This window comes from Arachis duranensis, chromosome 4 (genome assembly GCF_000817695.3).
Source record: "Arachis duranensis cultivar V14167 chromosome 4, aradu.V14167.gnm2.J7QH, whole genome shotgun sequence".
Classification (NCBI taxonomy): Eukaryota; Viridiplantae; Streptophyta; class Magnoliopsida; order Fabales; family Fabaceae; genus Arachis; species Arachis duranensis.
Window position 1 is genome coordinate 104672977 of NC_029775.3, and position 23783 is coordinate 104696759.

General features: G+C 31.4%; 2 protein-coding genes across 3 annotated transcripts; both read right to left on the bottom strand.

Moving 5' to 3' along the window:
* Nucleotides 1-10178: 10178 nt before the first annotated feature.
* Nucleotides 10179-11793, bottom strand: LOC107485511 (uncharacterized). Of its 2 annotated transcripts, none has more exons than XM_016106044.3 (5): nt 11585-11793; nt 11444-11494; nt 11255-11353; nt 10591-10650; nt 10179-10432 (listed from the first exon to the last, which is right to left on the bottom strand). In XM_016106044.3, the coding sequence occupies exons 1-5, from the start codon at nt 11690-11692 to the stop codon at nt 10307-10309; spliced, it is 444 nt and encodes a 147-aa protein (XP_015961530.2). In that variant the 5' UTR covers nt 11693-11793; the 3' UTR covers nt 10179-10306. The 2 variants fall into 2 exon arrangements, with proteins under 2 accessions (XP_015961530.2, XP_052116120.1); XM_052260160.1 differs by having other exon boundaries at nt 10307-10428.
* Nucleotides 11794-12368: 575 nt separating this feature from the next.
* LOC107485513 (pentatricopeptide repeat-containing protein At3g12770-like) lies at nt 12369-14814 on the bottom strand. Its single transcript, XM_016106045.3, has one exon. It carries the CDS (start codon nt 14757-14759, stop codon nt 12561-12563), a length of 2199 nt encoding a protein of 732 aa, XP_015961531.1. The 5' UTR covers nt 14760-14814; the 3' UTR covers nt 12369-12560.
* Between the last annotated feature and the right edge of the window lie 8969 nt (nt 14815-23783).

Below are 23783 nucleotides of genomic sequence, written 5' to 3' on the forward strand. Positions count from 1 at the left end.
TTATCTTTAATCCTAATTGTCAAAAATTATATCAAAATTTGACCTTTGAATTTTTTTTGAAAATATATATTAAACTGTTGGGTGCTTTTATTGAATTTTAAAATATTTTAGAAATAATGTTTTTTTTGTGAACAAATTTAAATAATACTTTTATCAGTAATTTAATAAATTGAAGACATTTTTAATAGTTTGAATCTAATAATATATAATCTGGTTTTGTTAATAAAACCATAAAAACCATCTACTATATATAAAAGCAAGTGATTTACCGCAATAAAGATTGTTGAGCTGAAAACTGAAAATAGAGCTATTAGCAAGATTTTCACATGGATTTAAATAAAAATAAAATAAAATAAAAACAATAAATTTAAGGTAAATTCTAGCCTACTCTTCCTATAATAACATGTAATTTACCCTCTGTGACATGTCATCTTTTAATTGGTTGCTATGTTAACTATGGTTAAACTATTGGTAATTAAATTATAGCCCAAAGTGGGTGATTATATAATTTACTAAAATATTAAAAATTCAGTCTTTCATTCTTTTCCCAAATCATCCTCTCACACAATGATGTCAGAGGGTAGACTTCTGTGTTCAATCATCTCTTGAGGTAACTTGTCAACATTAGTTTCACGAGGAATGGAGATAACAGATGAACTTTCATGTTTTTCAATTCGAAAAACTTCATAAGGTGCAACCTGTTGAGAAAATAAATAAATAATAATTTGCTAGCTTACTCATTAAACTAAAGCATATGAATACAGATAATTGTAGAACATACCTTCGTTCTGAATGGGGATGATTGATAAAAATATAACTTTACTTTTTAATGTTTATAGAAATTATATATTTATCCCGCTTATAAAAATATTTAATTACAAAATTATCCTACTTTAGTTAACATATTAACTCTTATTAAGTTAAATTAACTCAAACTAAAACTAAGCATCCAATTAAAACATACCACGTCACGAGGGGTAATTTACATGTTGAAATAGAGAGGGTTGGGTAGAACTCACCTAAATTTAAATAGAGTACCAAGTATAATTTTAAGTGTGAAAATTTCTAGTGGAGAAATAGTTCGTATATATTAAACATGTGTATGATGAAGTCGCCACTATAACCATAATAATAAGATTGCAAGTCAACTTTAATTTAAGTCCTCATTCTTTTAATTTTTATTTATTCTTTTACTTTGATCGATCTTATTAGATGTACTTTTTGAACATATCCAAGAGGAGATGCCACAATTATAATAAGTGCCTTGTGTTACAATATCCAATATCGTTTCAATTTTGGAGGACAAACTAGAAGATAAATCTTAACATTTAATTTGTAAAAGTAGAAATAATACATAACATATGAACAAACCCTATAACTTATTAGAGAAATGTAAAAGTAGTTTGTTAATAAAATATGATATATTTGCACATATATAAATATATTTGATTGGATAAGTTTATTTTGTTATTAAAGTTTGTAAGATTTTGTTATCTTCGTTGAAAATTGTAGGGGAAAAATTATTAGTTGGTGTTAGGGATGTTTGCGGTGCGGTTTGGATTAGTTTTGAGTAAAAAACTCATCCGATTCGAATATGTTTACTTGCGGTGTAGTTTGGATTGGATGATTATTTTAAAAAAAATCCGATCCGATCCGATCTAATTTCGAGCGGTTTGGATTAGATTGAATTTGCGGTTTTGTAAAATAAAAAAAATTAAATATATATAACAAGTCTCAACATCAAATTTTAAATAACCAACAATGACATAACAAATTTTAACAATATCTTAAAAAACCAACGATAACATAACAATAGAAATAAAATTATAGGTTAGTTAAAATAAATAAATAAATCACATTTTGAATATAAAACATCTATTAAATAATAATAATATATGAAAAATATAAAAATGTAATATGTTATAAGTATAACTGTAAATCTAATAATAAAATAATATTATTATAACACATTGTGCAGTTTAGATTGGATTGAATCGGTTGTGAAAAGTAGATTCGAAATCCGATCCGATCCAACAATTTGTAAAAAATAAAATCCAATCAAATTCAAATTAGTACAATTTTAATTAGTTTTAATTTAGATTGGATTGAATGAGCGATTTAATTTAAATCGGTTTAGATTTGAACACCCTAGTTGACGCTATGAATGTGCATACGAACATCCTTAGTTTAGGATCACCTAATAATAAGCATTATATGATCACTATGATTTTTTTTTTCATAAAATTTATCAAAAATTTTAAAAATATTTTTAAATTTTATTTTATTTTAATTTTATTTTTAAAGTTTTTGATTTGCATCAAATATACTCTTAACAATTAAATTTATGTCTATTTTATTTGGGTTAAAAATTTTTCTTGTGAAATTATTGCTAAATTCATCCTAAATTAATAGTAAATTTTTTAAAAATTAGCCGCTATGAGTATATTTGATACAAATTAAAAATTCTTGCAATAAAATTGAAATAAAATAAAACTTAAAAATATTTTAAAAATTTTTGACAAATTTTAAGGATAAAAAATATACTTTATCCTAACAAATAATAATAGTCAGTTTTATTAATAGTTAATACAACTATTTATACCAATAGTAATCTCAAAAAAGAAAAGTTAATACAAGTGACTTTACAAATACAAATGATTAGACATAAGGATTACTTTAAAAGTTTAAACGATAACAAGAATAAAAATAACGTTGAGTATTTGGAACATTAACTTCAATGAAAATTCTTCATGGCCATAAATCTGGATTCACATTGCATGATACCCAACGATTTTAAAATTTACATCCATTTACGAGAGACATTTTTTTTATAAGTAATGATTAAAAGAAAAACTTCCAATAGTCAACAGAAAAGTATTAAATATAAAGAAAATATAATGCATTTAAAAATTTATAACTACAAAAGCATTCAAGACATTTTGTATATAGTATCCACAGGAATTATTAAAAGAATGCGTTAAGAGGATTTACGTATTCCCATATGTAATATTAGCATTAGCATATAAAACCATTATGTCAGCTAAATCTTAATTCAGATTCCGAATATACGTGACAATTTCTAAATTTATATATTCATTTGTGATGGCCAAAACATGATTGGAAACTGGAGCTACAAATGAAGTTTTTCCTTAACTTGTGTAATTTTGTTACTAACTAACCATTACACATTATTTGCTTTCAAAAAAATTAATAAAAAGAAACCATCAACATGCCAAGAAAAAACATGGCATGAAGAACCATATGAATGATATTCCAACTAAAGAAAAAAAAAACTAATGAATGATATATAGTATACTATTTAAATATCTTGAATATAATTTTGTTTATATCCTAACCCACAACTTAGATTTAAAATGAATGAATCCAACTAACACTCTAAAAATATCAATGTTTAGATTTACATTACTACCTACTCATCTTATAGAAGTCAGACATGGCAACATAAACATAGTGCTACTTATTTAAATAAGTAACTAACTTTTATAATATCTTTTACTCATTTAGAAAAGAGATATCAACAATCCCCCTAATAAAAAGAATCACAAACTCACCATCAAAGGTATAACTACTCTAAAAGTGATTACTGACTCTACATCTGCACTCATAAATAACATGATATTTTAGATAATTTTCGAACTCTAATCTATATAAAAACCAATCTAAAATTCTTGCTAACTTAAGCATGGAGAGATACCACCCGACCTTCGCTTACAAAGAACTCAAACAATTTCAACTCGCCAGAGAAGATGTCGGATACACCCAAAAAAGAATTTGGACCTCACGTTCAGGCCCAAAACACAGTTTCAGAGAACCCATAACAAATTCCATAGGGTGAGAATAGCAATAGACTAATTAGAAAATATACATGACACCCCTTCAGAATCTATAATATCATATACGGCACCAGATTCGATGGTCCTAGAACGTTTGGACTATTAAATGGTCCCATAACAAAACATGTTTTTTAAGATTTTTAATAACTGATAAATAGTCCTTATCTAATTTTAATTACAAATTAACCCCATATATTTTATTTATCATAAAAACTATTTTTTATTTTATAAATTATTATTTTATTTAATCTTCTTCTATTGTTCGTAATAAACATTTTGACTATACCAATCGATTAAAAGATTATATTTGATCCGTGACATTCGTCCAGAACTGTGAAATTGTGTTTCTTTGAAAATTAATCGATTGGATTATCAAAACAATCGATTGAATTTTAGGTTTTGCATAACTCAATCGATTAGATTACAGGTTGTTATCACAAAACAATCGATTGAAAATTACAAGGCAGCATGGTTTTCACAAAAATCAATCGATTGGTTATATTACTCAATCGATTGAACAATGACTAAAATGTGGGTTTTTTAATAATTTAATTGATTGCTTATACTACCCCATCGATTGAATGCTTCAAATTGAAAGAATAAACATATCAAGTATAGTGCATCTGCGCTACTGAAAAGTTACGAGCAATAGAAGTCCGTCTGTATGCACCAAATCGCAGGTTTTAGGGTACGTTGAAAAAGCCTCACATCTAGGAGCAACAAAAGATCATACATATAAAAAAATAGTAACACTTATTCACAAAATCATAATAGTAGTTGATAATTTAATATATCCTTGCACCCGACCTACCACCAATAATAATTAAGTAGAATTTCTGAATATAACAACTTCTATATGCTTATGCTTATATCCCCCAAGCATTCTTGACTTGCACAGCATCATTAACTATTAAGCTTTTACACCTTTATTAACATATATTTTTTTAACCAATGTCATCGATTTCAATTATGTAAGTCTTTAAGAATACTTTAACTTTAGTGTGAATGTTATGGTGACCACGAAAAGAAAAAGGGGAAATTGAATAGGCATGTATATCCTCAATTTTTTCCATTAACAGTGGATTATCAATCAATTCTTTCAATTTGAAGCATTCAATCTATTGGGTAGTATAAGTAATCGATTGAATTATTAAAAATCCATATTTTAGTCATGCTAATATGATCAATCGATTGATTTTTGTGAAAACCATGCTGGCTTGCAATTTTCAATCAATTGTTTTGTGATAACAATCTGTAGTCCAATCGATTGAGTTATGAAAAATCTGAAATTCAATCGATTGTTTTGATAATCCAATCGATTGATTTTTAAAAAAACACGATTTCACCTGGACGAACGTCATGGATCAAATATAATTTTTTAATTGATTGGAATAGCCAAAAAGTTTATTACGAACAATAGAAAATCTAATTCGTTATTGTTTTTGTTTTTTATTATTAATAAACATAATAGATTAATGATAAAATAATAATTTATAAAATAAAAAATAGTTTTTTACGATAAATAAAATATATGGAGTTAATTTGTAATTAAAATTAGATAAGGACTATTTATCAATTATTAAAAACCTTAAAAAACATGTTTTGTTATGAAACTATTTAATGGTGCAAACGTTCTAGGACCATCGGTGCCATCATATACATTATACTGAGTTTTTTCATCATATATATGCAGACATTCCAAATTACCCCCTCAATTGAGAAGCAACAATACTTGCCGTTCATTGCCTCCGCCGGCAGCAACACTAGAAGGATTTCTCTGACTCTCAATCTCCAAAACATTCGAATCATTCAATGCGCAGCCACAACCTTGAGAAAATAAAAGATCAGTCGTTCTGATTTTGCGTCCACATTCGCTATCCTCAACAATTTTTTCGATGTTATAAGATGGCAAGTGAGGTAAGGCTTCATAATCAGGTGTTTGAGCATACTCAATTTCATCATCAAACTGCCTATTATCACAGTCCCGAGAAGATATTTTCTCCAAATCAATATTCTCTTTGTCATGACTTGCACGACACTCAATCTCAAGACCCTGCTCAGTACCTCTGCCATTTCCCTCCACCATAGCTTCCGCGCCAACATTATCAACTTCTTTTTCTTTGCATGATATTTCTCCATCTGTATCTACAAAAGTACTCTCAAAGTTCTCTTTATCTTCAAGAGTACTCTGCATAGTCTTTAGTTGATTAGTAAATAACATTTGTATCAACTCAGTAGTGGAATCAAGGGCTTGTAGTTGTGTTTCACTGCACAAAAGCATCGCGCTTCAGTTGCAAACATTGAAAAATCTAGAACCTCAATAGAATATTATACAAATAATATTTTCAAATTCCAGATGCACTTTGATCATAATTAAAAAAGAATAGCATCTAGTTCTATTTCTAGTTCTCTACTAATAATAAAGGATATAAATAGTTATTAAACTACCTTTTCTTGTATACTACAATCACTCTAATTTTATATATTTTAAAATACGGAATCAAATTAATTTTTAAAAATTTTTAAATCAAACATTTTAATATTTATTAAATTTTTATTATTTTAGAAGTTATTGAAATGAGTTAATAATCTTTTTATAAAAACTAAAAATGATCAATTTATTTTATAACGATATTTGTTGAAATTTGATTACCTTATAATAAAATTTATTTGGAGATTATTTTTTTACCAGGTATATTAAATATTTTATTATAAGTGACAAAAGGATTAAATTGTCTCACAAAAGTAATTTTCAATGAATTTTAAAGTAATAAAATTTTATTGGGATCAATGTATTAATTTGAAATTCGTTAGGAATCAATTTAAAGGTATATTGTATATTTTATATAATGGTACGGATTTACTAATATAGTATGATACAACTAACTTTATACAGAAATTACATTTCTAATAAATCTGTATGTTAAATTAATTTACACATATTTTGTAGTTCTAGTAAATCTTTAAAATGCGATTTTCTTATTAACGCAATTTAAGTTAGAATCAGACACCTTAAATGACGTAATTAGGTTTACAATACATAATTAGAGAATGAACAAACAGAAAAAAAATATAAATCTTTATTGTTTTTGATATTTAGATTTATAGTTTGTTTATATGTTTAATGTTGTCTTGCAAATTAAGCACTCCTAGCTAGAACAATACTTGTGATAATATTATTTAAATTACAGAGTTTAGTTTTTTTTTTCTTTTTAAGGACAAAAATTATATTTTTTTTAATGAGATTAATACTATATTGTTGTAAATCACTAAATTATGTAAATTATACAGAAACTCACGGATTAGTAGTAAATTATAAAATGGTAAATTATTAAATGGAGCTCTGAATTTTTGATCTACAACAAATTTATCTTTAGCCTACCGAGTTATAAGATGTATTGGAAAACAAAAAATACATATAATTGACATAATAAATGTATAAAAAAAACCTTTAGATATTTATGTTTTATTTAATCATTACAACACTAGTTTGATATATATTTTTAATAGATAAATAAATGTTTCTTTTTTGGTTTTTATTTGTCCACTAATAATCCATATATAAATTTTGTTTAAAATTCACTTCTACTTGACACCGTCCAAAAAAGAGAGTAGAAAGTAGTAACCGAGTTCCCCTTGGTTCATTTTATCAAATCCGATGGTTTATTTAGCTTACATGACATTGTCTCCATCCATAACAACAGCAAGCACGATATATTTGAACAAAATAAATAAAGCTCATATATAAATTGCGAGTAATACTGATACACTATTTATACTTAAAAAAAAGTAAATTAAAAAAAAATACAAAATAAAACACTATTCCACAAAGAAAACCGATTCTAGTGAATGATAAATAATAATAAACAGAGAGCATTTAGGAAGGATATGACGAGTAAGGAATAATGACATCTTTAATCCTCATAAAACTTTGCTTCTAGAAAAAGTGATTTGTCTGGCATTAACTTCAGAAAATGAGCTTTAAGAATATTTTTGAATTACAATGTATGTCTCTTCCCTATACTCTAAATGGATACTTTTAAATTAATTATGATGCTAGTTATTTTGGTTCGAGTGATAATATTGGTTTTGTTTGTGTTATTAGAGATTGTAATGGGAGTTGGCAAAACGGGTGTTTGGGAATGATTGAGAGTAATTGTTTTCTATTTGGAGAGAATATCTCTTAGGTTGGGATGTGCGTCAACGAGATGTTATTTGTGAGACGAATTATATGAAAGCATTTAATCTTGTTATTCAAGATGATTTTGGGTTTATTAATCCATTGGTGTTCGAAATAAGAGATATCATGCATTGGAATTGGCATATTGACTTTCATTTAATTATGAAAAATGCAAATACAGTAGTAGATACTATGGTAAAAATGACAATGAAGTTACAACTTTCTTATATGGAGCTTCTTTCCTTGAGAGAAGTTTAACAGTAGTTTTAAACGAGACTATCCCTCTATTTAAGCCATTCTTTTATTTTGTTTATTTTATTTTTCTTTGTTTAGTTTATTTCGGTCACAAATAAAAACAATAACATAAGACGCCTTTAATATAATTAGAGGGGGTCATAACCGCAAGGGGTAATCAACCACTTTATATACGTGAGATGAGATGAGATGTCTTCAGAAATCCATGTAAATATGTACAGTTTCCTGACTTATATTTTATACAACAGATTCAATCTTCTTGAGTAGCTTCATCATCACCTTCGTCCATGGCATCATCCTGCTTTTCATTCTCTTCAACATGGTCACAACACTGAGTTTCTTCATCAGACATAGTTCCACCCTCTGCATTGATTCTACCTTCATTGCCACTGTTGCTACAACTCTGCGTCTCCGAGTCAGTTGAACTGCATCTTTCTCTTGCTTTTCACCACAATTATATGCAGAACCTCCAAACTTCTCCCTTGATTCAGGAGCAACGATGCCAATCATATCCCGGAGTGCTGGCCGCTCATTCCGTCTAGCGGCAGCATCGTCGGTGTTCTGACTCTCAGCCACCACAATATTTGAATCATGCAATGGGCCACAACCTTCGTTATTGTCCCTGCTTGGAGATTCATTATCTCCATGCACAGAAGGGGCTGTACTGCAAGCCCAGCTGCCAGCAACTTCGGAAGTTAAAAGGTCTTCTGTTCTGATTGTGCCTCCAACTTCGGTATCCTCAATAACTTTTTCAGTGTCTGTAGGATCATGTAATTGCAACGGATGCAAAACACGATGATCATGGGCTTGCTCCTCAGTTTCTTGTACATTTACATCATCATCACACTGCATATTGTACCATCTAGAGGACCATATTTATTCAAATCAACATGTTTTAAGCCATAATTTGAAGGACTTTCAGTTCTAGTACCGCCAGCACCTCCATCCATCATAGCTGTTGTGCCAGCACCATCAATATCAGAACCAACGCCACCTCTTACATCATGATCATGATCTGCACTGTTGAACTCTGGTGTATTTTGGCATTCTTGACTTCTAACCTCACAGTCATGTTTCTCAGTGACACTGGCTTCATTGCTTGAGGTTTCTACTTAATCTCTGCTGCGTCTCTGTGTAGATGCAGTTGATCCTGCCTTTGCAGCATTTTTGCTATGGTATCCTTCAACTTCTCTCTCTCTCTACTAACAGTAATTGCTCCTGTTGCCCAGCAAACAGGATTTGTATCACCTCACATGTTGAATGAAATGCCCGAAGTTGTGTTTTCCTACATAACATCGTTGAACATTAGTGGTCTAAAATTCTAATATCACAATGAACTAAGATGCAGGTGAAGAAGTTGCATCATGAAGCGGAGGTGTAAATCAGCATGTAAAGTGACTATTATAAAGAAGCAATTTATGAATACTGCATTCAGAAATTTTCGTTGAAATAACAAATTAAGAGTAGAGTATATATATAAAAGAAATGTTTAGCAGTGCATATCTAATCAAGACACAATTAATCATCCAGAAACCTGCATTGTTGTTTAGGCTAAGATCATAGCTCTCAAATTAGTAGTCAAGAACTATAGAAATAGAACCTTATAATTTTGTGGTCAATTATTGATAGAGGAAGGGTGTATAAATAGAACAATTGTTTTTAAGTAGCAATAACTCTGAAGTTTTCACTAATAAGGCTCCCCAAACCCTACCCTTTTTTATGTCTATTTCTATGTCCATAACATTTCGTTTCCGGTTTTCAGAGTAGTTCAAGAAAATCCAATCAAAACCTATGAAAGTATACACTATTTATGATGATTCTAGTTAAAATTTCCTATTCTTATCAAATTTTACTCTTGACACAAATTGTTAATGCAACGAAAAAGAAACAAAGAAGCTGGAAGAAGTATTGCAACTTGAGTCTACATTGGAAAATAAGATGATCGTCTTTACTCATTCAACATGATTTTCAAATCATACACATCCCATTATTATAATATATAACAAGAAATAATGCCTTACTGAAGCTTTAGCCTTTCCCTGGCACCTCTTAACCTCCGCCTCTCTGAATCAAGATCTTGCATTGCAGCATTTATCTGAAGCTCGAGAACAGAAACCTTCGAGAGTGCTTCTTCTCGAGCTGCCTAATAACAATGGCAATGAAATTTCTTAGATTCAAATAGAGAGGCTTCCTCTGCAGTCTCATTGAAATAAATCAATAACGTTACCAACATGCATGTGCGAAAAGCATACACAATTTAACTAAAAAAAAACTTTTCTATTAAAACATTCTGATACCTACCTTTTCACTCTCAAGGTCTTTCATTAATCTTCTTTTTTCTTGATCAAGTTCTCCAATTTTCTGTTCCATGAAATACCATGTATGTTCAGCTAAATATTAAACAAAACATGATAAAGGCAACATGATACTCACCATGAATAGGTTTAAGAGTGTGCCATAAAAAAACAACAAAAAGAAAAAGGTTTAATATATCTGGAGATGCCCATAGTTTCCCTCAAGTTTCATTTAGATCCATATAATTTAAAAGTTTGTAATTAATTCCATATATTATACAATAAATTTTAATAAAGTCCCTATAACTTAATATTTTCAGTTAAGTCTCTATATTTGACAAACATTTTTTAACAGGTCTCTTTAGTATAAAACTTTTGCGATCAAGTCTCTGTATTGTACCGAAATTTTCAAGAGAAAAACAGGGATTTATCATCTAGTATAGGAGCTTCATTGCAAAATCGTTTAACCAAAGGGACTTGATTTAAAAAACATGTCAACAGTATAGGAAATTGACTAGAAATGCTTAAAGTATAGAGACATGACTTGATTAATTATTCTTATATGATATAGAAACTTGATCCCAAACTTTTAAACTGTAAGGATGTAATTCATAATCGAGTACAACTATAGGTGTCTCTGGAGTAACCAAACAAAAGAGTTACCAGACTACCTTTACTCCGTGTGCAGTGGTAAGCCTCTCTTCATGTAATCGGTTTTCCAATTGGCGAACCATACTATCAGAGACAATTAGCTTCTTCTTGGTATCCTCCTACAACAGGAAAGAATGAAGTGAAAAAAGTCTTTATAAAGTACATAAGTTGTGGATTTCTTATGTCAACAACCAAAATCTAAAACATACAAGATTCGACGTCAACATCTCGATGAGCAAACGCCTTTCTCTCTCAGACTCCTATAATATACCAAAGGGACAGACAGCTTGTAAGCTTCTTAAAATGTAGAGTACAATTTCTTATTCCTTTATTATTAAGAACTATCAAACCTGAAGCTTATTTATTGTTTCTTGTAGCTCTTTTTCTCTTTTAGCAGCAGCATCAGTGAGTCGTCTCCATTCCTCGTGTTCCCGAGAAACACTTGAACCGTTTCCCATGGCAGGTTTCTGTTCTGTGGTTACTCTGTCAACAACCCCTAGCTAGTTTCTTCTGTTTCGGATCCACACTGTTCTGTATTGCTTTTAATAGTTAAGGTAATGGATTCTTTGTGATTTTAATTCCTGTACAATAAATCATAAATTAGGTACCACGCTGTAGCTTGCAAAATAACAAAAAGAATAAGTCATTTCTTTTAGAATCAACCGAATACAGAGAAAGATGTTATGAATCAGATATGCTTTTCTTTTAGATTAAACATTTTTTTTAGAATCTATAGAATGCTGAATTAAAGATCACATATGCTTTTCTTCTAGGTGAAGATTACACACTAATAGAAACAAAGAAAGAATAAATTAAGACAGTTGTTGAAGGATTTCATATAAATTTCTTGACAAGGCAAGAAAAATCATTTTTATTAGGTTCCTGAATGAATAAAATATAGATTTGTTACAAAATTTGTTTTGAACAATAAAACCATTCATCAATATTCAACAACCCAAACAGCACCAACAAAACAACATCGTTCAACAACTTGCTTAACTTCGTCTTGTCTTTTAAGAATAAGCCCATAACATTATAAAACAATGAAAAAATTCTAATTACCCTGCAAAAGTTTCCTTAGTTTCAGATAGGATGGGAGTGTCAATGAGGAGAGGAACGAAATGCTATTTGTTTAATAAAATTCTGTTGGAGTTTATTTTTACCATAATAAAATTTAAAAGTAACTTAACTAATGATCAGAGAGGAGTATTTTTATAAAAGTACCCATGGTGGACATTGTTAACTTCCACCATATTGCAGGTATATTCACATCTACCTCGCCATATCTTAATTGAACCATAGCAAGTATAATACCTTTCCTTTATCTCACCAGAAATCCCGACAATTGCATATGCCGTTCTTAAAATGATGGAATCGACTTGCATCTCTCACTATTATCTCCCTATTTGTTATGAGTGTCATAAACTTTATTGCAGAATGGCAGTCAACACAAATTCTCAGATTTTTTGTAACTAGAATGGGATTGGAGGGGCTGATATTAAGAAGTCCAAATGCAATGGCTATTTTTTCACTATGATATAGGAGAATCTGTTCTTTTTCCTCTTCTTCAACATCATGGAGAACAAAATTAGAATCTGCACTGTATCCCAGCCTTTTCATTTGCACTAGCAGCTCCTGTAATTTTTTATTTATGGTTGCTGATTGTGGATGAGATTGATCCCCGCCAATAAATCCATGGATTACGCCAGAGACCTCAACCCAACTGCATCCTGGACTTTTCTTGTAACCTTGATGCTGTTGTATTGTTCTGATTTGTGCTGCATCCTCCCATCTCCCAACAGAGCTATAGATGTTTGACAAAAGAACAAAGTTTCCTGTACTTTCAGGTCCCAGCTTCTGGATCCTCTTTGACACTTCTTCCCCCATTTCAATATTTCTGTGGGTCCTACATGCAGCAAGCAATGCACTCCATACACGAACATCAGGCTCGAATGGCATCCTTTGAATAAAGATGTATGCTTCATCCAAATTTCCTGCTCGGGCAAGAAGGTCCACCATGCAAATATAATGTGCCATTCTTGGAGTGATGCTGAACTCTTGGTTCATGGCATTAAACCAATATTTCCCTTCCTTGACAAGCCCTGAATGGCTGCAGGCAGATAAAACAGCAACAAAGGTCACATCATCTGGCTTCAAGCCTGAAACCTGAAACTCATGGAATAAAGAAAGTGCCTCTGTGCATTGCCCATGAATACCATAACCAATTATCATTGTATTCCATGAAACCACATCCAGTTTATGCATCCTATCACATCCTGACATGATACCACTATATGAAACTGTATCCTTTGAGGTCATTTCCTCAAGAAATCCGACTGCGTCCTCCATCATCCCACACTTAGCATACATTGATATGAGTGAGTTTCCTACCGTTGTATCTAAGTCCATCCCTGATTTAATCATGTAACAATGTAAGCTTTGCCCTTTGTTCAAATCAGTAAGCTTAGCACAAGCTCGAAGTATGCTTGCAAGAGTAACTGGTGTAGGGTTTAACTCATAAACATGTACCATCTCATCAAAAAGGGCCAATGCATTTGTCATGAAATCACAGGCAACATATCCTCCAATCATAGCACTCCAACATATCTCATTCTTTTGCTTCATCCGATCAAAAATCTTCCTGGCATAAGATAAATGATGGCATTTAGCATACATATCCAAAAGACCAGTTCCAACAACAACACTGTCACTGAACATTTTCCTTAAAGAGTAACCATGGATTGCCTTCCCCTGGCTTAATGCATTAGCTTGTCCAACTGTGGGTAAAACTGCTACAATAGTTGAAGAATTGGGAACTATTCCTGCTTGTTGCATTTGTACAAGTAACTCCATAGTTTCATTGTGAAGTGTATGCAGTGAAAACCCAGCAATGATGGCATTCCATGCCACAATATCCCTGCTGGACATACAATTAAATAAGGTTTGTGCTTGAAACAAATCTCCACATTTGGCATACATGTCAACCAAGGCTGTGCAAACATAAACGTCCATTTCGAGACCAAGTTGCTTGGCATGCTTGTGGATTTCTTGCCCAACTTGTATATCTTGCAGAGCCGAACAAGCTTTGAGAATAAAAGGGAAAGTGAATTTGTTGGGTGTCACCCCAAGTTGCAACATCTTATAGTACAAATCTATGCCTTGTTGAAAGGGTCCATTCCAGGCATAAGCTCTGATCATCATGTTCCAACAAACAACACTTGGGTTTGGAATTTTCTCAAACACTTGGCGGGCAAGTTGGACTTCATTACATTTAACATAGAGATGAGTAAGCTTGTCAAGGATAATGGATAAATCTCTGATATTAGAATTGTTCTTAATGATATGTTGATGTATAATCTTCCCTTGAGAAAGAGATTTGGATTGGATGCAGGATTCAAGTTGGGCCACGTACCAATGATTTGACTCAAACTCATCTCTCAACTGGAATCTATTACAACATAATCCAGGAATTACCTTTTTAAATCTTGGAATCTTCAACTTGTCCCCTACTTTTAATAGAAACATGCTTGCCTTAAGAGGTTCACCATTATACAAAGAAACCACAAAGAGGAGTGGGGAAGGAGAGGAAGATTAAACAGACAAAGACAAAAATAAGGTTATTTATTTATTTATTTTGGTTCTTAGTACAACACATTTGGAAAGTGTTTGTTGAGTTTTGACTTTTTGACAGCTGACGCAATTAGATCCTGTTGAAGTCAGATTACAAAACTTTTCTAGAAAACAACAATCACAATAAAAAGGTAAAATTAAAAAAAGAGAATCTAGCCATTTGTAATTTATATTATGTTAAAGATTATACCAAATTATCAGGAAAACTTTTTACATTTTTTTTGACAAAAGTCATTTATGAAAAGGTAAAGGAATAGTGTGTTCAAATAGGGGATTTTTCTCTAATATAAATTATGAAAAATATTTAATTTTTAAAATTTATTTTTGAATTTTATTTACTGAAATGTATTTTTTTTGGTATTTAAATAAATTTGTCAGAATTTCTGGCGAACTCTATGAAAATTAGCAAGTTCACCTTACTACCCGACGAATTCTATAAATTTATAAGAATACATAAAAGTACACAGGAATAAATCGTATTTTATTTTTGGTAAATAGTTATTTTTTTTAATTTATAATTAAAAAAATCTTTGTTAAATATAACTTATTCCAGTGTATCTATGTATTGTTTAGAGATAATGATACGTAATTTATGTCTTATTTTTATTGATACGTATCTTTGTTAAGCATTATATCATCTCTGCCTTTGCTCTCTCGGGTCGGTTGGGTGGTAGTGGTGTCGTCAGAAACGGCAAAAAGCCTTCATCAAGAAGCATTTCTACCTCTGCTCCCTCAGGTTAGTTGGGTGGTAGTGGTAATCGTCAGAAAGCTTAGACTTCAGTGTCTCTGTTCCTTCGGATCAATTGCTGTTGTATTTAATTTTTAGAGTTGTTGAACCTGAGCATATTTTACTTGGTATTGTTATAGAATCTGGTGAATATTACTGTTGCATTTGATTTTTTAGAATAGTTATTGAATCTGGTTGTTGTGTTGGTACTTGGTATAGAGTTGTTGCTAGTTGCTGCTATTATATTTACTGTGTTTTTTAGAGCTAGTTTGTTTAGAGTTATTGTTTGTTAAATAAGTGAATTTTGATGGAATGGTAGTAGTTGTTCTGTTGTTTAAAAGATGACTTAAGTAAATCGTTTGTTGCTGAAAATATTTTTGCTTTGTTTTGCTAGAATTTTAAAAGGGAGATACTCCTATAAAGATGTTCAAAACATCTTTTTTTAAAGTTGCTAATGTGTCACATTGTGATTGGTGTATTTAAATAATCGGTTTAGTATTTATTATTTAAATCCGGTTCGATCTGGTTGGTTTAAATAAATCGGACCGGATCACGCTTAATTAATTTTTTTTATTAAATTTCTTAAGCGACCTTCTCCTCCCTCACCGTCTCTCTCTCTCTCTCTCTCAAGCTCGAGTCCTCTCATCTCTCACTGTGGCTCATTGCTCTCGCACCAAGCTCGCTCCCTCTCTCGGCTCCAGTCTCTAACTGTCTGGTGTCGCACTCAAATCGTCATCGCTCTCTTGGCTCCGGTCTCTATCACGGTCTCTGGTCTCGCACTCAGTCGCGCTCGCGCGCCTTCCCTACCCTCGTTGTCGCCGGAGGCAGAAGCAGCAGGTCCTGGGACTGGTCATCTTCGTCGTACCATGTCTCGTCACCGTCTCGCAGTCAGTCCCGCACCTTCGTTGCGCTCGTCGTTGCCAGAGGCAGAAGCAACAGGTCCCGGGGATTCCTCCTTGCCGCCAGCTTCCTTCGCACAACCAGAAGCTGGTCCCAATTTGGTGAGTTCCTACAAATTCTCCAGTTCTTTCCTTTTCTGTTTTGTTGCTGCCTTTGATTTTGGTACTGAAAATATCACTGAACTAGTCACCCTTTTGTTGCTGAAAATAATCACCGACTGTCAATTCGTCACTGATTATCACTGAACCCTGAATAATTTGTTGTTGAAACTATCACTAAGCTAATTTTTTGTTGCTGAAAATCATCATTGAGATGAACATGGTACTGATTATAGAATTTTTATGGAATAATTTTTTCACTTTTACGTATATAGAATTAAAAAGAGAAAGAAAACGAGTCTGGTTGTGAATGCATTATTGATATTGAAACTTATTTGCCAAAGCTCCATCCTATGTAAACAAATGAGAAGACAAATGACATTACATTGGGGGGTTTTCTCTTGTGTGGAACAACTAATTTGTCTTTATGCACATTGATGATCATGCTAGGCGCTTCAATTAAACTTTTTGGTTGGTGGAGTTAACTCAGATTTGATAATATGATATGTTATGGCACTGCAATGCAAGGCTTCTGGGAAGGATTACCAATGATGCTGTACTTTTAGCCGTTCTGATTTTATTAGTTCCACACCCTGCTCCCTTCTTTTATCACTTTGTGTCCTTTTTTCTTTGTGTAGCATTTTGATTTGGCAGTGTTATTACTTACTAGGTTGAACAATTGATTGGACAATTAGTGTGATCAAGGGAATGGGAAGGAAGGAAGAAAGAAAGAAACAAAACAAACATTTCTTTCCCATTGCTTGCCTTGTGACAATGTAAATTTGATTTTGTTGTTATGGATTTAATTTCGTCTAAATAGAAAAAAGGTTTTTCTTTTTTTTCATAGGAGTTATAGCTTTAGTGTTTTTTATTAGTTTTTGTCTGCTAGTTGCAAAGGTGCAAAACTTGGGTCTCATTTTACCTTTGTGTATGCGAAATTGGTTCATTCTTCATTCAATGTATAATGTATTCTTGACTTCAATTTCCTGTATAGCAGTTAATGATCTATATGAGCCAACGTCTTCCCCTGTGATTTTGATTATTGATGAAATGCTGTGTTTGCTGATGTTGCATGAAAATTGTGTGCTGTCAATAAACTTAATTTGTGCTGTCTTTTAGAGAAGAAACTCTTTGTACTCATTTTCCTTCCAACCCTAAACAAACAACCCTTCTTCACCATTGGATTGGATGAAGGATCTATCCAATGGTAAAGGGTGTGTGTGTGGATACATATCTTCCAATTATTAACACATACAGTGATTGAATTGTTTTTCTATTTCAGCTATCTTACAGGGATGAGGAGTTGGATGCTATTATACTCTCTGCTTGTACAGCAATCTTATATCTGAAGCACTTAAATGACTTGAACATTCTTGAAAATCAAGCTGTTGTTGATAACTTGAGGATTGCTTCGTAGCTTGCACTTTTCATGTCAGATCATTTTAGAAGCAGTAGTACAAGTGCTATTGCAAAAAGGTCACGAAAGTATGTGCCTGCTTCAAACTACAGGAAGCCTTATGTATGTGCTCAAATGAGAGCAACATTTATAGAAGTGAAAACAGTGATTTGTTGTGTATTTTGTTGCGTTCAGTTTTCTCAGAGAATGCTGAGGCGGTTGGTGGTATTATTAGCTATGGTGCACTTCAACTTGACACTGCACCTGGATGCATATGCCTTTTGTATTCACTTTGGAGGAATGAAATACAAATGCCATTTTATGATTTTTGTATTTTTTTTAGTCCCGGTTATATTTTCAAGTCTTTTTGACAACTAAGTTCAATTAAATTGGTTTAAACTTAATAAAAACTAGTTTCATTAGTGAGAAGGTGTAGACACACTTTAACTCCTAGCAGCATCGTGGGGTGCTTTATGTACTTGTGATGAAATAATAAAACGCTAAATATTCTATGCAATTAAAATTATATGCAATTTTGTATAAGTATTATTTAATACATACTAACACAAAATATAAATTAAAATTATATAAAGTTAAACATATAAATATACATTAAAATATAATAGTTGATTTTTGGTGTGTAAAATATTTTCATATTTGTAGAATGAAAATTTAAAAATTACCTTAATAATAAGAGATAGTATGATATTTATAAAAGCAAAATATTTTTGACAACTAAACGTAAATGGAAAAATACGCATATCATTTCTGTTATAAAAGTTATTCTATTTATGTATCTTGGGTCTCTACTTTCTAACAATTGATACACTACTATAATACATCATACATCATCCAAAATAAGATGTGTTTGAAAGACAAGAGGGAGAGGAGAGGGAGGGAGAGAGCAAAGGAAAAAAAATATGGCTTCATGTTCTAACTTGTGGACTAACTACTAATGTCTGCTGTGGTTCCATTTCCTCTATTCTTATTAGTTATCACCACTAGTGCCTGTTCTGTTTTTGTTTCCACAGATTCAGCCAACACAGTAGCCGGTGGTTCCTTTTTCTCTTGTGGTGCCACCACCGTTGCCTGCTGTTGTTCCTCCTCAATTACTTGTGCTTCTCTCTTTTCTAGTTGTTGCACAACATGTTGCTTTAAATATCTAAACAATATCAGTTGTTTTTTGATGATTTATCTGCTATAATAACTGAAAGTAGTTAAAATCAGAACTCAATAATAAGAATTCAAGATTCAACAACAACAAAATTCAAGTAAAACAAGATGCAGCTTAGCAAAATTCAACTGAAAAATTTAATAAATAAATGAATTAGTTCAATGCAACAGAAAAGATTCAATCATACAGATTAGTAACTCAGAAGAAAAATTTGATACAGCACAAGTACAACAGATTGGATTTATAAATCAATCTCAACAGCATTAATTCAATATCAATAAACTAAATTCAAATAAAAATTCAGTAAAATAATAACTCAAAACTTAACAGAATCATCAATAATACACCATAAGCATATTCAGAATAAACCACAGAAGAAAACAATATAGCACAAATACAACAGATTGAACTTTGAAGAGGATAAAGGGGAGGTCTTACCTGAACTGGCGGCGAAGGTGAGAAGAAGAGCAACAGCGAACCAGAGACCAGAGAGGAAGAGATGCAGTTACACTGTCGCAGATAGTTAGAGGTAGAGAAACATGTAGTTGCAGAGCCAAAGAGCCAGAGCGGCAGAGAGGGGAGCAGGATGGCGGATGATTCTGCCTCCGGGGACGACGGTTCCCCTCGGGTGAGTGTCATGCGCGCGACGACGGCGCGGTGACCTTGAGAATTAGACGTGGAAGAGTGAGAGGGGGAGGGTGGCGGACGGCGATGAGAGTGGAGGAGGTTGGCGCAGAAAAGGAGAGCGATAGCACAGCGAATAGAGGGTTAGGAGTTAGGGTTTTTTTGGTAACTAACATTATATGAAAAAGTAATAGAGATATTTTAATCATGTTGTATAATAAAAATATGATAATTATTTTATATATATATAAAATAAAAAATTAATTTAGATCGGTTTAAAATTTGGTTTATCTGATTTTTGATTTAAATCAATTTATTTGGTTTAATTTTAATAAAAATATATGGTTTAACCGGTTTTATATGCTATAATTTAATTGGTTGAAAACAAAAATCCATAAAAAAAATGTTTTGAACATCTTTATATAAGTGGTCTCCATTTTAAAAATGTCTTCGTCTCAAATACACAAATGTAAATCAATTAAATTTAAAAGATGACCAAGATCATGGATCGAGTAACAATGCCATGAAAGATATGAATGCAAATCAAAATGAGGAAAATGTTGATCAAGCTCCTAATTTGTCCTATGAAAATGTTGATGCCGATTTTGAGCTCATCCCTTGGACTTGATTTAATGATTGTGTTATCTTTCACTTGCTCTTGTTGATTTAAATTGAGAACATATTTTGTACTAGAGACTAGTTTATTATCTTTTTTAGATTATTAGTTATATTTAAGACTTGATATTAGATTATTAATGTTTGTAAAGATTTAAATTTTAAGTTTTAAGACATTATTTTAATTTTATTTATATAGTTTTATATTTTTTTATTATGACCGGATTAACCGGGTGAATTAGTGACCCACCAGTTGAACCAGTAATCTAATGATCTGATTATATGACCGGGTCGATTACCGGTTCGATTCTGATAACTATGCATAATACAACAAAAAATTATAGTTCAATAATTAAAGAATCTATAAGAAATATAACTCGAATTAACTAATTTTAAATTTTTACCAAAATTGTGTGAGAGATAAAAAAAATTGTAAAAAAAATAAAAATTTACATCAAACAATCACAATTCTCCTTATCAAAAAATAATTATTTTTATTATCAAAGATTTTTTAATTATAAATTAAAAAAGTAACTATTTTTCAAAAATAAAATATAACTTATTCTTATGTATTCTGGAGATGATAATAATGGTTATCATTGTTAACTTTTCAAACTCAATTTAATATATTTGAAGTGGAGTTCGTTGACGAATTTGTTCAAATACCAAAAAAATCTCCAAATAAGGATCTCCGATCTCCCATTAAAGAATTAAAACAAAAACTAGCAACGTGATATAAATCCCAACCAGAATCCATCTCATCAACCCGGTCCAAGCGTAAGTTTCGGAACCAGAAGAAGAAGCAAGGCAGCTAAGCCCAATGAGAAGCAAGAGGGAGAGGAAGACACCTTACTGAGCTAAGGACTATCGTATGGGGAATTGAGGGTGGAAACACAATAGAATTGAGTATAGAGAGTTAGTTAGTAGTGGGGTACATTGTGATTAGAAGAGGTTGGTTCCATTCACGATTCTCTGTCATCCAATCTTTAACCCAAAGAACATTGTGACTGAGAGGGTTATAGGGCTTGTTTGGGTGAGTTTTTAAGAAAAGATCTTCTTTCGAATTATCTTTTTTTAAAAGATCTTATAAAGAAATAAAAGTAATTTTATGTTTAGATATCTCACGTAAAAAAATCTTTTTATTTATCAATTATGTTTGGGTATAACAATATAAAAGTATTTTTTTGTTTATTTATTACATGAAACATCTTTTTTTTTTAAGGAAAAAAGATCTTTTAAAAAAAGATATAAATTACAGCTTCTCAAAAAAGATCTTTTTTTGATTTTACTAGTGCTTTTACTTTTACTACTAGAAATTTGCCAAACACGTTAAAAAATAAAAAAAAATCTTTTTTCATTAAAAAAAAATTTTTTTAACAAAATAATGGCACCCAAACATGTACATAATCTAGTTGAACAGGGATGGTAAAAGGGAATGGGATGGAAGCCAAGGATCATAATTATTATTTGAGCGATTATTTAAAAGATTTTTCAAAAATATAAAATTAATTTAAGATTCAAATATCTAATTTAAAAATATCTTTTGTTTATCAATTATTTAGAGGATCTTAAATGGAGACCAAAATCCCTATACAAGTATACAGCAAAGAAAAACAAATATCAGACTTTTGTAAAACCAATCTTTTGAGCTACCTATCATCACTGTTGATTATATCAACATTGTTTATAAACAATCTGATTAACTATGGTGTTCTAGATAATTAGAACACTTTTAAGTTTTTCATCTTCCTTTTTAAACATAACATTATTAGTCTCGACACCAGGAGCTAGAATAGAACATGTACAACCAATACTCATCATATGCATACTCAAAGCAATTAGTTGGAAACTCTTGTAAAATAGTACTCAATTAATCATCTTAAAATACCTAAAGAATTTTACCGTAATATTATTCCACAAAATTTATCTCGAGGATGTTACACACAAGAATATAAACACATGTACATAAGCACTAAATCATTGCACATTGCCGATTCTCATTGCAACAAAAAAAAATCAGTCAATCAAGGAGCAGCTCAAGCTCAAACTACATAAAAATGAACAACTTTACTCCTATGACACTTGCATCAACATTAAACACTAAAGAAGTGAAGAACTCAACAATCAAGAATTAAATAGTTCAGAATTATTATATAGATCATACCTACTTATTATAGCATTTGCTTCAGCACATGACTGCATAGAAGCACTCAGCCTTTCATTGAGGTCTTCGATGGCATGTTTCTATTCAGCAGTTACTCTATTAACATCGCCTAGTTCCTTGTGTTTTAGATCTACACTTTGTTGTAATTCTTTTAATTGATCAAGGTAACATTTTCGCTTAGCAGCTGCTTTATCTGGCATGGGGGAGGACAAAAGCACCTCTCGATATACAAAAGAAAATGTAAGATCTGTATCAAAAGATACAAAATATTTTTTGAGGGAACCAAAAAACCTGAAATCCCATTTATTAAAGAAAAATGAAAATTCTGACTTCTGATAACTGGAAAGCATTCATACCGTGCTGAGGAGGAGCAGCAAACGATATAATATCACCATGGCAGACTTTGACAGCAGGACCATTCTCTCCAGGAAGGATGGAAATAGCCAAGCTCTGAAAAAGAATCCACAACCTTGTATCTTTCAAGAAAATCGAGGTTGTGTCCACCATATTTTCGTTTGTAACCGACATCCTGTATATTCTGCAATGATTTGCACTAATGTTGTTCGAATCAATCTGGAATCGCACATCATCCACCAATCGGCCAATGCAGTGCTCATTGGCAGTTAGTAAAATATTAATTCCCTGGTCAGAATCAACCATTCAACCAAATCAAATCAAATCAAATGAAGAGGAGTAACCAATAGTTACAGAAAAAGAAGAATAATAATTAGACGGAGGATTTATGTCTTTTAAACAAACTCGTATTTTCTGATTTTTTTATATATCTTTCTCTAACAGACTCCAACATGATCAGTTTTGGTCAAATCTTTTCAAGATAAAATTTTAAAATTTAAAATTCAACTCAAGAATAACTTTTAGTGTCTCCGTCCTATTGTCTCTATTTCAGTGTTATGTTCCTTAGATTCTGTTGTTCAAGGCTGTCATGGTGTATTTTATACTAAATCTCCTTTTTATCATGATGTCAATGATCCCTAGGTTCGGCTCCGTTTAAATTTATTCCATTATACATTTCATTTGAGTCAACATAATCCCATCCAACTCCATTCACACGATGATAATGCGACTGTTAACAAAATAAATAAATTACACAACCTTTGATATTATTTGGAACAATGTGATTCTTTCACTAAAAAATCCGTTAAAACACTAATAAAACTTCATCACCTATATGTAATAAACCAATTATTTAGCAGAAAAAAA

Bases quoted from the DNA above. Each gene is read 5' to 3' on its own strand.
- LOC107485513 (XM_016106045.3), bottom strand. From the start codon at position 14,759: ATGTTTCTATTAAAAGTAGGGGACAAGTTGAAGATTCCAAGATTTAAA.
- LOC107485511 (XM_016106044.3), bottom strand. From the start codon at position 11,692: ATGGGAAACGGTTCAAGTGTTTCTCGGGAACACGAGGAATGGAGACGA. The intron at 11,495-11,584 runs GTTTGATAGTTC...GGTATATTATAG, and splicing joins AAACAATAAATAAGCTTCAG to GAGTCTGAGAGAGAAAGGCG. The intron at 10,651-11,254 runs GTAGTCTGGTAA...TTCATGGAACAG, and splicing joins CCACTGCACACGGAGTAAAG to AAAATTGGAGAACTTGATCA.